Source organism: Hakea prostrata, chromosome 5, assembly GCF_041222555.1.
Source record: "Hakea prostrata isolate BN-2017 chromosome 5, UWA_Hpros_2, whole genome shotgun sequence".
In the NCBI taxonomy this organism is placed as follows: domain Eukaryota; kingdom Viridiplantae; phylum Streptophyta; class Magnoliopsida; order Proteales; family Proteaceae; genus Hakea; species Hakea prostrata.
The window spans coordinates 445,425-457,493 of NC_142604.1; the positions used below are offsets into that span (position 1 = coordinate 445,425).

The 12,069-nt window shown below is 39.9% G+C and overlaps 1 protein-coding gene across 2 annotated transcripts in view; it reads right to left on the reverse strand.

The window, feature by feature from the left end:
* Positions 1 to 8,505: 8,505 nt before the first annotated feature.
* Positions 8,506 to 12,069, reverse strand: part of LOC149014244 (putative isoprenylcysteine alpha-carbonyl methylesterase ICMEL1) — a 30,005-nt gene continuing 26,441 nt past the window's right edge. The window contains exons 8-11 of one of the 2 annotated variants that reach the window (XM_089156322.1): positions 10,985 to 11,050; positions 10,732 to 10,875; positions 9,660 to 9,750; positions 8,506 to 9,117 (exon numbers count right to left, since the gene is read on the reverse strand). In XM_089156322.1, coding sequence (XP_089012448.1) covers positions 8,956 to 9,117; positions 9,660 to 9,750; positions 10,732 to 10,875; positions 10,985 to 11,050 — 463 coding nt within the window. In that variant the 3' untranslated portion in view covers positions 8,506 to 8,955. The remainder of the gene's footprint in view (positions 9,118 to 9,659; positions 9,751 to 10,731; positions 10,876 to 10,984; positions 11,051 to 12,069) is intronic. The other variant, XM_089156324.1, reaches the window with a different exon arrangement.

The window sequence follows — 12,069 nt, forward strand, 5'->3', positions numbered from 1 at the left end:
AAAGAGCCCGGATCAAGCAGAGAAGCCTCCCTAGAAGAAGCAACATGATTGTGAAGAGACCCCAATTTAGGTCGTGCTGGGAAGACCAACCGAAGAATCAATCAAGAAGGCCAAACCAAAAGCTCAGTTTGTGGGATTAGTACAACTGCCTAGAAAGAGGAGAAGTGATCTATGCCTACGTCTAATAACTTCCACAAATGAAGATCTGAAGGGAATAACCACTCCTTGTGATGATTTTGGCTCTGACTAGGGCTAAGGGCGGGTCCAGGATTACTCTTTGGTTCATCGGGCCCGTCCTGACCAGTCCGTGATTCTTGCCCTAATTCTGGTCTTAAATTTGGCCCTGAGTCCTAATTTTGGCCGTGATCCTAGCCCTAATTTTGACCCTAATCTTGACGCTAATTTTGTCCTTAATCTTGACCCTAATCTTGTCCTTGATTTTTATCTGATCTTCATATTAACCTTGATATAAGCCTTGATTGACCTTGAGTCATTTTGATCATATTAGACTATGAGTTCACTTTTTATATTATTTTTTTGTGTAATTTTTATTTGGACCCCTTGAGGTTTGACCTAAGTCATTTTTAGTTCCAACAAATATTGACATCTTTTATTTTCCTGCCATGTGGTATCTCAAAAAAACTAATCAATGATAGATAATTATGTTTGTAACTAAAATACCATTTTTTTAACTACCAAAAAAAAAAAACTTTTTTTGGTACTAAATTACTATTGATTTACTTGTTGTCAACAATGTTTTGAATAGGATTTTTTTTTTTTAAATAGGGATATTAATTTGTTGAACAATTGTGAATAAAAACATACTTTATCAAGGATAGGACCAATTAGGGCCAGGGCTACGAATATGGCCAGTCAGAGCTTAGTGGATGGGCTTATCTTGGCCCCGTAGGCCTTAAGATCATGAACAATAATCATTAGCCTAAAATTAAGGTCAGTGCGGGAATGGACTTATATAGAATATATAGGGTTGGGCTTAGGATTGCCGACCCTGTTGTAGTCCTACATGAGAGAGAGAGAGAGAGAGAGAGAGAGAGAGAGAGAGAGAGAGAGAGAGAGAGAGAGAGAGAGAGAAATCTTTATGGGAGGGTTTAAATGGGGTAGTTATGTCATTTGACTTTAATGAGAGTAACATAGATATTTCTCTCATGAGTTAACAGAATCTTGGATGGAACGTTAAGAGTGCAATTTGTAATTTTGGGAGTATGTAGTCTGTAATTTCACGATAGAACTGAAATCGTTGTAATATTAGTCCCACATCGACTGATGTGGGAATATGTAGAGAAGAGGCTAAAGAATGCCTCTTCCTTCTTCTTTAATCATCCCAAATATCTTCTCTTTGGATATTTCTTTATTTATAGTGGATTTTCTCTCTTGCCCATATATTTTGTGTCTTTCTTTTCTCTTAGTTGTTATTATTGTGTTCTTCTTTTCTCTTATTTGCTGTTGTTCTTTCGTGGGTTTTCTACCCGCGTTTCGGTTTTTCGGTATGCTCGTGGTGGGTGTCCTTCCACATCGGGAAATTCCTTAGGGGTTTGTTTGTTTGGTTTAGGGTGTGAGTATCTACTTATAGTATGCTTTGTGATTGCACTTGGTGGATCCTTCACATCGAAAATAAGTAGATATTGTTTTTCATCCTCGGGTGTTGGGTCGCTTTCACGTGGTTTCTTTTCGGGTATCCTGGGTGTTTGGGTGTTAGTGATGTCTGGATTTTGTCTAAGGAGTTGGTTTTTGCGGCCGCTTGTGTCCCTCCGGTCTTTCTGGATTTTCCTGGTGCATTTTGGTTCAACCATATCCGTGGAGATACTTGGAGACAAGTTTCCGTGTAGTGGGAGTTATTCTCCACAACGTTCGTGATAGAGCATGGCGCATTGACATCGGCAGTTTGCGCGAATTCTCATTTGGATAGATGAAGGCATTATTGATAAAGATACTGCTGGGCCATCGGTGTTCGGCGGCGGGTTCCGGCCGGTGTGTCGTCGCTCTTTCGTTTGCATCTTGCATTATCGGTGATTTTTACGGGCGTGGCGGAGGTTTGGGTCACCTCATCATTGTTGGCCAAATCACTTCACAACAAAATCTTCTTGAAGAGGTTGTATACCTTCGGATGTCAAATCTCATCGTTCTGGCATTTACTACTCGTTTCGTTATGTTCTCAACTTTCACGTTGGGCATATGTTTACCACGCGTGCTGATTCTACTCCAAAGTCTTCGATTCATATGACCCAATCATCATCAATTTAACCGGTATATCCTCTCTGATTATTTGGTATTTGATGAGTCGCTGCTACATTCTTGAAGAAGAGTAGCGGCGAGAGATCGCAGCTCACAACAGCGGCTTTGTCTATGCTCGGGAAGGTCACGCGTGATTCCGTGGGAGTCACAATCAAGGAGGTCAAAATCCGGGGTGGATTTCAAGTGCTACAATTGTGGAGGGGACACTTCAAAAATGAGTGTCGATTCAAAAGGGTGTAGATAAGGCGGAGCATCTCAGGGTGCATTGCTTGAAGGAGATATTCTTTACGAATCAACAATGGCGCCAAGGATAGATTGGAACATAGTGATGCTTGGATCTTGGATTCGGAGCAACATGGCACATGACCTCTCGCGAGTTGGTTTCAAACTTATGAACCTATCTCTCGGGTGCCGTGTACATGGGAATGATCATGCCTTGGAGTTGTTGGAGTTGGCACCATCAGTTGAAGATGTCGATGGTATGGTCGCACTATTCAAAATGTGCGGCATGTGAGGGCTTAAAGAGAATCTATTGTCTTTGGGACAATTAGATGAAATTGGGTGCAAGACACGCATCCAAAATGGAATGATGAGGATCGTCAAGGAGCGCTAGTTGTAATGAAGCTGAAAGGGGCGCTGCAATTTGTGCGGTTGGGAGCATGTCCGGAGGCGAAGCATCGGTTGCATCAACCGGTGCTGCAGAAGAGATGACAAAAGTGTGGCATCGAAAATTGGCCCACATGTCGAGCAAGGGTTGAAGGTTCTCGCGAACGAAATTACTCCGGGTCTCACAAAGGTTTCATTACCCTTTTGTGAGCATTGTGTTACAAGCAAGCAAGCATAGATTGAAATTCAATGCATCGATTCCGGGAGTAAAAGTATTCGGGAATTAGTTCACTCGATGTATGGCAAGCACCGGTTACATCTCCGGGAGGAGCAAGGTACTATGTATCTTTCATTGATGATTATTCCGAAGATGTTGGGTGTTTCCTATCAAGAAGAAGTCGGATGTGTTTTCGCTTTCAAAACATACAAAGCGCAAGTTGAACGAGAAACCGAGAAGAAAATCAAGTGCCTCGGGACGGACATGGCGGTGAATATACGGGGGATGACTTCTTTGAGTTTTGTAATCAAGAAGGCATCAAGAGACAACTCACGGTGGCTTACACTCCTCAACGAGATGGAGTAGCGGAGCGGTTGAATAGAACTCTACTCGAAAGAACGAGAGCCATGTTGAGAACTGCAAGTATGGCTAAGTCCTTTGGGCGGTCGTAAATACTGCATGTGATTAATCGATCACCAACAAGATCGATTGATTTGAAGACACCGATGGAGATGTGGACTGGCAAGCCGGTTGATTATTCACGTCTGCCACATTTGGGAGTCCGTGTCGTGATGTATCATCCCCAAGAAATTTGTGGATCCAAATCCGACGATTCTTGGATCCGGGTCCAGGGGTATCGGCCGTGGGATCCCATTGCCCACAAGGTCGTCATCGCGGGATCTTTTCATTTGCGAAGATAAGCTGCAAAAGGAAGATGTGAGTAGCATTTCAATAGAAATTCCGGAGAGTACAACGGTTCGGGAGGAAGAGAGTCCAATCCGGAAATTCTTCGGAGGAAAATCTTCGGAGCATCGGAAAATGAGGAACAAGTACCGTTGAGTCTACAACGTAGAGTTCGACGGTCATCTCGTGAAAGACATACACCAACCTGCAGTCGTTATATTATGGAGAGCAACATTGCATACTGTCTTCTAACAGAGATGGTGAGCCATCAACATTCGAGAAGCGATTGATAGCTCGAGCGTCACTTTGGATGGCGGCTATGCGGAAGAACTAGAAGCTCTTCATAAGAATAAGCGTGGGAGCTTGTACCTTTACCGCACGGAAGGAAGCCCATTGGTAACAAATGGGTTTACAAGATCAAACGAAACCGTGATGATCAAGTAGAGCGGTATCGTGCAGATGGTGATCAAAGGATATGCTCGGGAAGAAGGTGTCGATTTCACGAAATCTTTTCTCCAGTGGTTCGACTTACTACTGTCCGGATAGTTCGCACTTTGTGCTACGTTTGATCTACATCTTGGCGGTTAGTGTAAAACGCATTTCTTCATGGAGATCTTGAAGAAGAAATCTATATGCTCCAACCGGAAGGTTTTGAAGAACCAAAAGGGGAACTTGGTTTGCGGTTGAACAAATCTCTATACGGCTTAAAACAGGCGCCAAGATGTTGGTATAAGAGATTTGATTCCTTCATATTGAGCCTTGGATACAACAGACTTGCTTCGCCCTTGTGCGTATTACAAGAGGTTTGGTAATGATGATTTCATCATTTTCTGTTGTATGTCGATGATATGTTGGTGTCGGGCCCCAACAAAGATCGGATCGTAGAATTAAAGGCTCGGTTGCTAGGGAATTTGAAATGAAGGATCGGGACCCGCAAACAAGATTCTAGGGATGCAAATCACCGAGACGAAATAACGGAAGATTTGGCTATCTCGGGAGTTACTTAAGAAGTCTTGCGCCGCTTCAATATGCAAGACCCTGCCAATTTCTACTCCTCTTCCGTTAATTTCAAGTTATCCTCAAGTATGTGTCCTAGCAATGAAGCGAGAGGATGGAGATGTCTCGGTCCGTATGCATCGCGGTGGGAAGTCCGATGTTCGCTATGATATGTACAAGACCGGACATTGCACATGCGTGGGAGTGATTAGTCGCATATGGCAATCCGGACAAGAGCATTGGATTATAGTGAAGAGGATCCTAAGATACATTAAAGGAACCTTGGATGCTGCTCTATGTTATGGAGGATCGAATTTACTATCGGGGATATGTTGATTCGATTTTGCGGGATCTTGATAAAAGGAAATCCACTACGGCTATGTGTTTACAATTGCGAGGAGCGTGAGTGGGTATCTAAACTACGCGGTTGTGACGTCTCCGTGGTATATGGCGCTACACAGCTTGTAAAGAAGCAATCGGATAAGAAGATTCATGGAAGAACTTGGGCACAAACACGAGAAGATTCTCTTGTATTGTGCGTCGGTGCCTTGCACATTGCAAGGAATCCGCTTTTCATTCCGGGACAAAACACATAGAAGTACAATATCATTTTGTTCGTGAAGTGGTGGAAGACGGAAGGGTGGATATGCAGAAAATCCACACTAAAGAGAACCTAGCAGATGCATTGACAAAAGCAATCAATACTGCAAGTTCATTTGGTGCGTCCTTGTATGGCTTGATAGAGACATAGCGCTGGTGGTGGCAAGATAGAGACGGTGTGGAGATTGATTGGTTCTCAATCTAATCTCCAAGTGGGAGATTGTTGTAATATTAGTCCCACATCGACGGATGTGGGAATATGTGGAGAGGAAGAGGCTATAAAAGAATGCCTCTTCCTTCTTCTTTAATCATCCCAAATATCTTCTCTCTTGGATATTTCTTTATTTATAGTGGAGTTTTCTCTCTTGCCCATATATTATTGTGTCTTTCTTTTCTCTTAGTTGTTATTATTGTGTTCTTCTTTTCTCTTATTTGATGATTGTTCTATTCGGTGGGTTATTCATAACCCGCCAGTCAAAATTAATGGGTAGCCATTTATAGACCAGCAAAATAACTTAAATCGGATCAAGTTTAGACTTACCATGATAAATGGTAATCTCTTCTTGGTAGTTAATAACCAATGGATGGTGTTAAATTTCGTAGACCTCTTTGTAACGTTGGCAAAGTTGGGAAGGTGATAGTAGTTTTAGTTGTTTTTGCAAAACGGGGGGGGTGTTTAAGAAACTCTTTATTTAATTGATATTATTAGGATCCGTCTAATAACCAAATAGTGTTTCTGCTTTGAGAAACATCATAAGCAATTATGAGTGTTTTTTAAAGCAAAAACACTTTTATAAGTGTTTGATAAAACTAGCTTTTGGAAGCAAAACAGTTTCAGCATGCATTGTCTAAAAATAAAAAAGATGAAGAACAAGAAGCCGTTATGCAAAAACAAAGGCTAGGGCTTCACCAAAAATAGAAAAGACGATGAAAAACTTTAGTCATCGGAAGTAGAGAAGATGAAGAACCAAACCATCTTTATCTATAGAGTATATAAATCAATAAATGGAAGAATTCTATTATAGTATGAGACAATTTTAGCAGGATTTCTATACTCTGGATGCCAAATCTCATGAATATTCCTCTATGAAACTGTTTCATTTAAACACAACCTGGCCGTCCAACTTTTGCTTCAAAAAATAAACACCAGAAAAAGTGTTTCACGAAGCAAAAGTTTCCGAGAATGTCAATTTATATACCAAAAACAAGATAGATCTATTAAATAGTCTTTGGCCATTTTTTTTCCTTTCTCGAAACAAAGAGCACCGAAACTTGTTTTTTATGGGTTGTCAAACGGTCCTTACAGCTTAGTCAAATTCCGAACTCTAGCTAACCTATTCTTTTGACAATGTGGTGCTTACTCGGATCTCACCTTTAATTCAATGCACTTACATTTTTATTTTATTTTTGCATAATCATGAGTACAACAAGTCTTAAAGCATCGAATAACATAAGCCACCAAACATGAAGAGGGAGTGCGTGAATGTAAAGAAAAGCCTCCTGAATCAAAGAACCTTACTTAGCCAAAGCATTTGCAATCATATTTGCTTCCCTAGGCACATGATTGAAGGATATGTAGACAAAAGAAATTGACATGCAAAGGATATCTGAGATTATGGGAAAAACCTTCCAAGGCACCTCGGTTGGATGCTTTTGAAGGATTGCTATTAATGCTTGGTTATCACTTTCAATTTCCACCAAGGTCTCAATGCACTTACATAGAATCTTAAAAAGTGACTTCGTAACCAAAGTCACATTGTTCAAAATGACTTTGCATGAAATTAGAAGTGTATTTGGGATGATGATATTGGATGGTATCTTACCGTGTCCTTTTTGGAGTATATTTATGTAATCTACAAAATGCTCTTGCAGCTTCGGCCCCGGTTGGTGTGCACCACATATGCCCTCATGCATCTCCTTTAGGACCTCATATGCTTCCTGATACGAAAGGCACCGTAGGAGGATGCCATCATACAATTTTTTGTATAGCACCTTTGTTTGGACGTCGTAGTGGAATCGAGGCACCCATCTTGGGATGTTGACCTTTTCTCTTTGGTTGTCCGGTAGGATGCCGAACTGGATGTAATCAATGAATCGTTGTGCCAATCATCGATCCAACTTCATTCACCGAAAGCCTGCTGGTCCAGACTTGATGGCATTCGGCTATTGCTTGATGCGGCAGAATCGAAAGAGATGGGTCCGATTGGCACAAAAATAACAGTTTTTGGTTCTCCACCCTACTCGGCTTTATTACCCAGACACTCATCCTGAGCAATCTCTTCCGGTTCAGCAGTGTCCACATCTAGCATCTTTGCCTCTTCTTGTTCAAGGTACTCTAGAACAGCAAAACGGTTCGGGCTGACTAAGTCCAGTTGGGTCATTCCACTAGCACAACTAGTGTCCAACCGATAGCGTACAAGTACCGTGAGGGAAAGGTGAAAAGAACCCTATTTAGGGAGTGCAATAGAGAACCTGAGATCTGATGCGAACAATCAGTCGAAGCGGCAGAAGGACCTGATCCCAGGGAGCAATAGGCGCATAGGGAGCAAGCTATCCAGAGAAAAAAGACGCACGCCGGATGAATAGATAATCTCCCAAGCATTGGGACCCCAACATCTAATTGTGACCATACCGTTCCCAGTGGAAGATTGGGGGGGCGCTTGGGAATGATTGGATCTCCCTATCAAGAGACAAAAGAGACCTCCACAAGGCGATGAAAGAGAAAATCTCCCAAGTAGTGTTTCTTTTTGGACCCCTAAGACCAGGCCGTCGGCTTTGGGAGAACGATACCCTTCCCTTAGTGCTGAAGATTGGAAATTCTCTTGAGATTGATTGGATCTCAACCCTCCGACACTGGAAAAGGAGAGTGCCTCCCGATCAATTAAAGAAGGAATATCATCTCTCTTCCAATAGAAGATGAGGACAACAAGTAAAGAGTTATTTTCATTTCTTTGTTGAGATTGAAATCAAGCCATCAAAGTATTGTCAGAATACAACTTTTTTAAAGCTTTCATTGTATCCTCCCAAGTACGAGTTTGGGAGGTTTCGAGGTACATTAACCAACGAAGGGCTGGTCCATAAAGAGTGAGTTGAAAGGCTTGGCCCATTTGTAGGTCGGTAAATCCTTGAACTCTCATCTGTCCGATGTCCTTGATCAAAACAACTTCTCAACAAAAAATTATTGGACAAAGTTGTGTACGAAAACTGTCCACCCGGACCCTAATTGAGTAATGCACACTAAACAATGGCTACTCTTTCATTTCTGCCACATTCCGGCCCCATAAAAGTGATGATTCGCCGCCCGAGTATCTCTATCTGTTGGATTAGATTAATATGGCGCCTTCTTTGACTTGATACTCCAAGCTATTTGCTTTCCTTTGTATTAATGTTATTTTGCTCTTTGAGAAAGACAAGGATACAAGAAGATCATTCTTTATGTATGCTATTCAATATTTTTCTTTCTTTTTTTCTATCTTCCTCCAATTGATGACAAGATATTATATAGAACTCACAATTTTACAAAGATGAAGGAAGTAAACTTACAACCACTAATTTAAGGCAGGCAACTAACAAACCTCAAAAGCTAAAAATTGAAATGCTTAGAATGGGCTGATCTTTCTTGCCAATTTCAACATGAAATCTGGTACATAACGCTTCCTAGGAGGAGCAACCCTATCTTTAGCAAGAGCCTCTTCATCTCCTGCATGGATGACAGCAATTATATCCTCCAAGAGCTCATCCCGACCACCTCTCATGGGATCCTGCTTCAACAAAAACAAAACAAAACAAAACAGAAAAGCTAAAATAAATACCAATATCTCAAAAGGGTGTCAAAGGCTCACAACATAAGAAGACACAAAGTGGTCACCAATGATTTTGCATTGAAAAAATGCAACTTCATGGTAATAAGTAATTGTTACTCAGTATCTTACTTCAATTGGCAGTTCCCAAGTCAAAGAGCTAGAATCAGCTATTAACTAAATTGGAGGAAAGTTCCCAAATTAAAGAACTTTACTATTATGCTGAGTAGGAGGTAAGTTCAGCTTTCCAAAAGTCGAAAGGTAAGATATCATTTTATGCTTCAGCGTCTAACAAGATTGTTTGCTCATTAATAATTCGACTCTTCACAAGCTCCCACCACCTCCTCTCTACCTCCAGTTAAGCACGAAAGCTCAGCTTTCCAGAGTGTCCTTGTCACTCCACAGTTGTTAATTGGCTTAAGCAGGAGCGAAAAAATGGGGATGCAACCATCACAACTAAAACCTAACTTAGCAAAAACGATAAGATCATCAGTGGACCTTACTTGAATAAACAAATCTGTGTGAGTTTTTCCTTCAAATAGTATTAGTTCAGCTTGAGCTCCAACTTTCTGAAGGGTCTTTGCAAAATTCTTACTGCATAGGAGAACATGTTACCATCAGGATATTGCATAATCTGAGAAAATCCTGGGATATGCGACTATACAACATCAAATAAAATATGGCTGATCAAAGGGGTTATCCGAGAAAATATACAACAAAAATGTAAAAAACTAGATGCCCTTCATCCAGAAACCCCTACACACAAAAGACTTCAAGTTATACAGAAGATTCCAACTCCTGGAATCTACAATAAATATTGACATCACCTGGCATATGGAATCATGGTATAATACTGTACAATTAAATAGGGAATGATCAGGATACAAGAATTAGACTCAATACATCATGATAAGAAACAATTCTTGATTCTTCTCAACTCATATCTAAAACCTTCCCTTATATCTTTATAACAAGAGTTCGCGTTGGAAGGACTACTTAATTTTCCTCTGGCACCCACCAGGATTGGAATTTTGAAAAATACCTGAAATGGTGAAATTTTCTTCAAGACTTCATATTGATATCTAGTAGCATATATTTATGCATATGGGAAAATTTTTAATTCCAAACTTACTACATAATCATTATAAGTCCTCAACCTTTTCATGTTGGGTTGCCAGGAAATGTATCAATACCAATATAAGTAGAAGCCTTCATTTCCAGAAAAATCTAACAGACAGGTGAGGATTGAAGAATCCCACTTGTAACCGTTTAATCCCTGTAGTCAACCTAATAGCTCAAATGCAAACCAACACTGCACAATTTATTTTCCTTTAATTAGTCCAAAGAAGAGCAGAAGTGAACCATGATTTTAAGATCGCATTTAAGCAACAGGTCAAAAGTTGAATATAGTTTCGTAAGCCACTCAAAAAAAAAAGGGAGTAAGGGCACCATCTAAAAATGGAAACATTTCTATATAACAAGTTTCCTTGTACAACTCAACAAATTGTCATAACTTATTGGGAATTAAACATCAATTATTTCAAGATATTAAAGATCCAACTAAAGAAGACAAACCTGGCAACTGATGGTATGGAATAATCTGCAGTTCCGTGGAACAGGATAATAGGAGGCAACAGAGAAACTGCATCTCTAATGCTTGGGTCCTGTACCATTACTTCAGGAGAAACTCTCCGTAGAGATTCCTCTCCTTCCATTATACTGAGATGACACTTCAATGCATTAGTGTGACAAGGTTAAAGCACCCCAGAGGGAACAAGTACTAATACTAGCATGAACCCAATCACTAGCAAATAGAAAATAGAGGTACCTGAGAAAGATGGAACGGTACAGACCTCGTCTATGGAAGTGGTCCACTAAGTCAAGTAAATTGTACCTGTAAAATTTGTGGCAAGAGTTGTTCATGAGAAAACTGCATATAATTTCCATCATGCTACAGATCCCATGCCAATAGCAATAGGAGAAAGATATAAACCTAAACCCTGTATTGGGGGCCGTCCACAAGCAAGATTTAACTATGTAAGGGATAATTTTAAAAAAACTATCAATATCATATCAGAAAGCAACATAAGCTAAAGAACTAGTCAAGAAATGTATGGAGATGCTAATATAAAATATACAGTTTTTTTAAGTATAATGTACTTTATTCTACAGTAAGTAATTAGCTTGATGCAAGGATTTCAGTCATATATAACCTAGTCATGATAAATTAAAGAGAGAGAGAGAAAGAGATTTACAACTTTACCACTTCTCCTCCTAAATATGTTCAGTTGATGATTCTTACAATACAAATCCATGAATTATTGAAATCATGAATATTATTAAATGCATTTGATGTTAGATAATTTTTATCTCATATCTGAGAGAAAAACAAATCTCCAAGGCCTTCATTTGCTCTCAATTACGTACCTCACTCAGTTTCTGTTTTGCAGGTTCAAAGGAGGAATATCAAGTGTATCTTGCCTGTATAGGACGGTTAGGACCACATCAATCCATACCTCTCAATACAATTCTTCTTCTAGAAGAAGAAGATAAGTATTATATTGACGCCCAGCAATACAGATACATATTGGTCGATAAGAATATGACATTAAAATCCATGGAACAAAATTCGAGGGAAACTCAGGTTTCGATATGGGAATTTTAGGTCGAAACCTGAGAAACTTCGTAGAAACTTTGGACTTTTTCCAACAAATTTCAATAGGTTTTAGGGGGTATTTGGGGTAAGACTCTACATATAACCTAATTAGGACATACATAACACATTGACACCTGCATTTCACTAAAAAAAATCAATATATGTCATTCAAAGTCATAGTATATATAGAGAGATTTCCAACAAATACACTATAAACATAGCATTCAATACATAACTTCTAAGTTCAAAACTTTAAA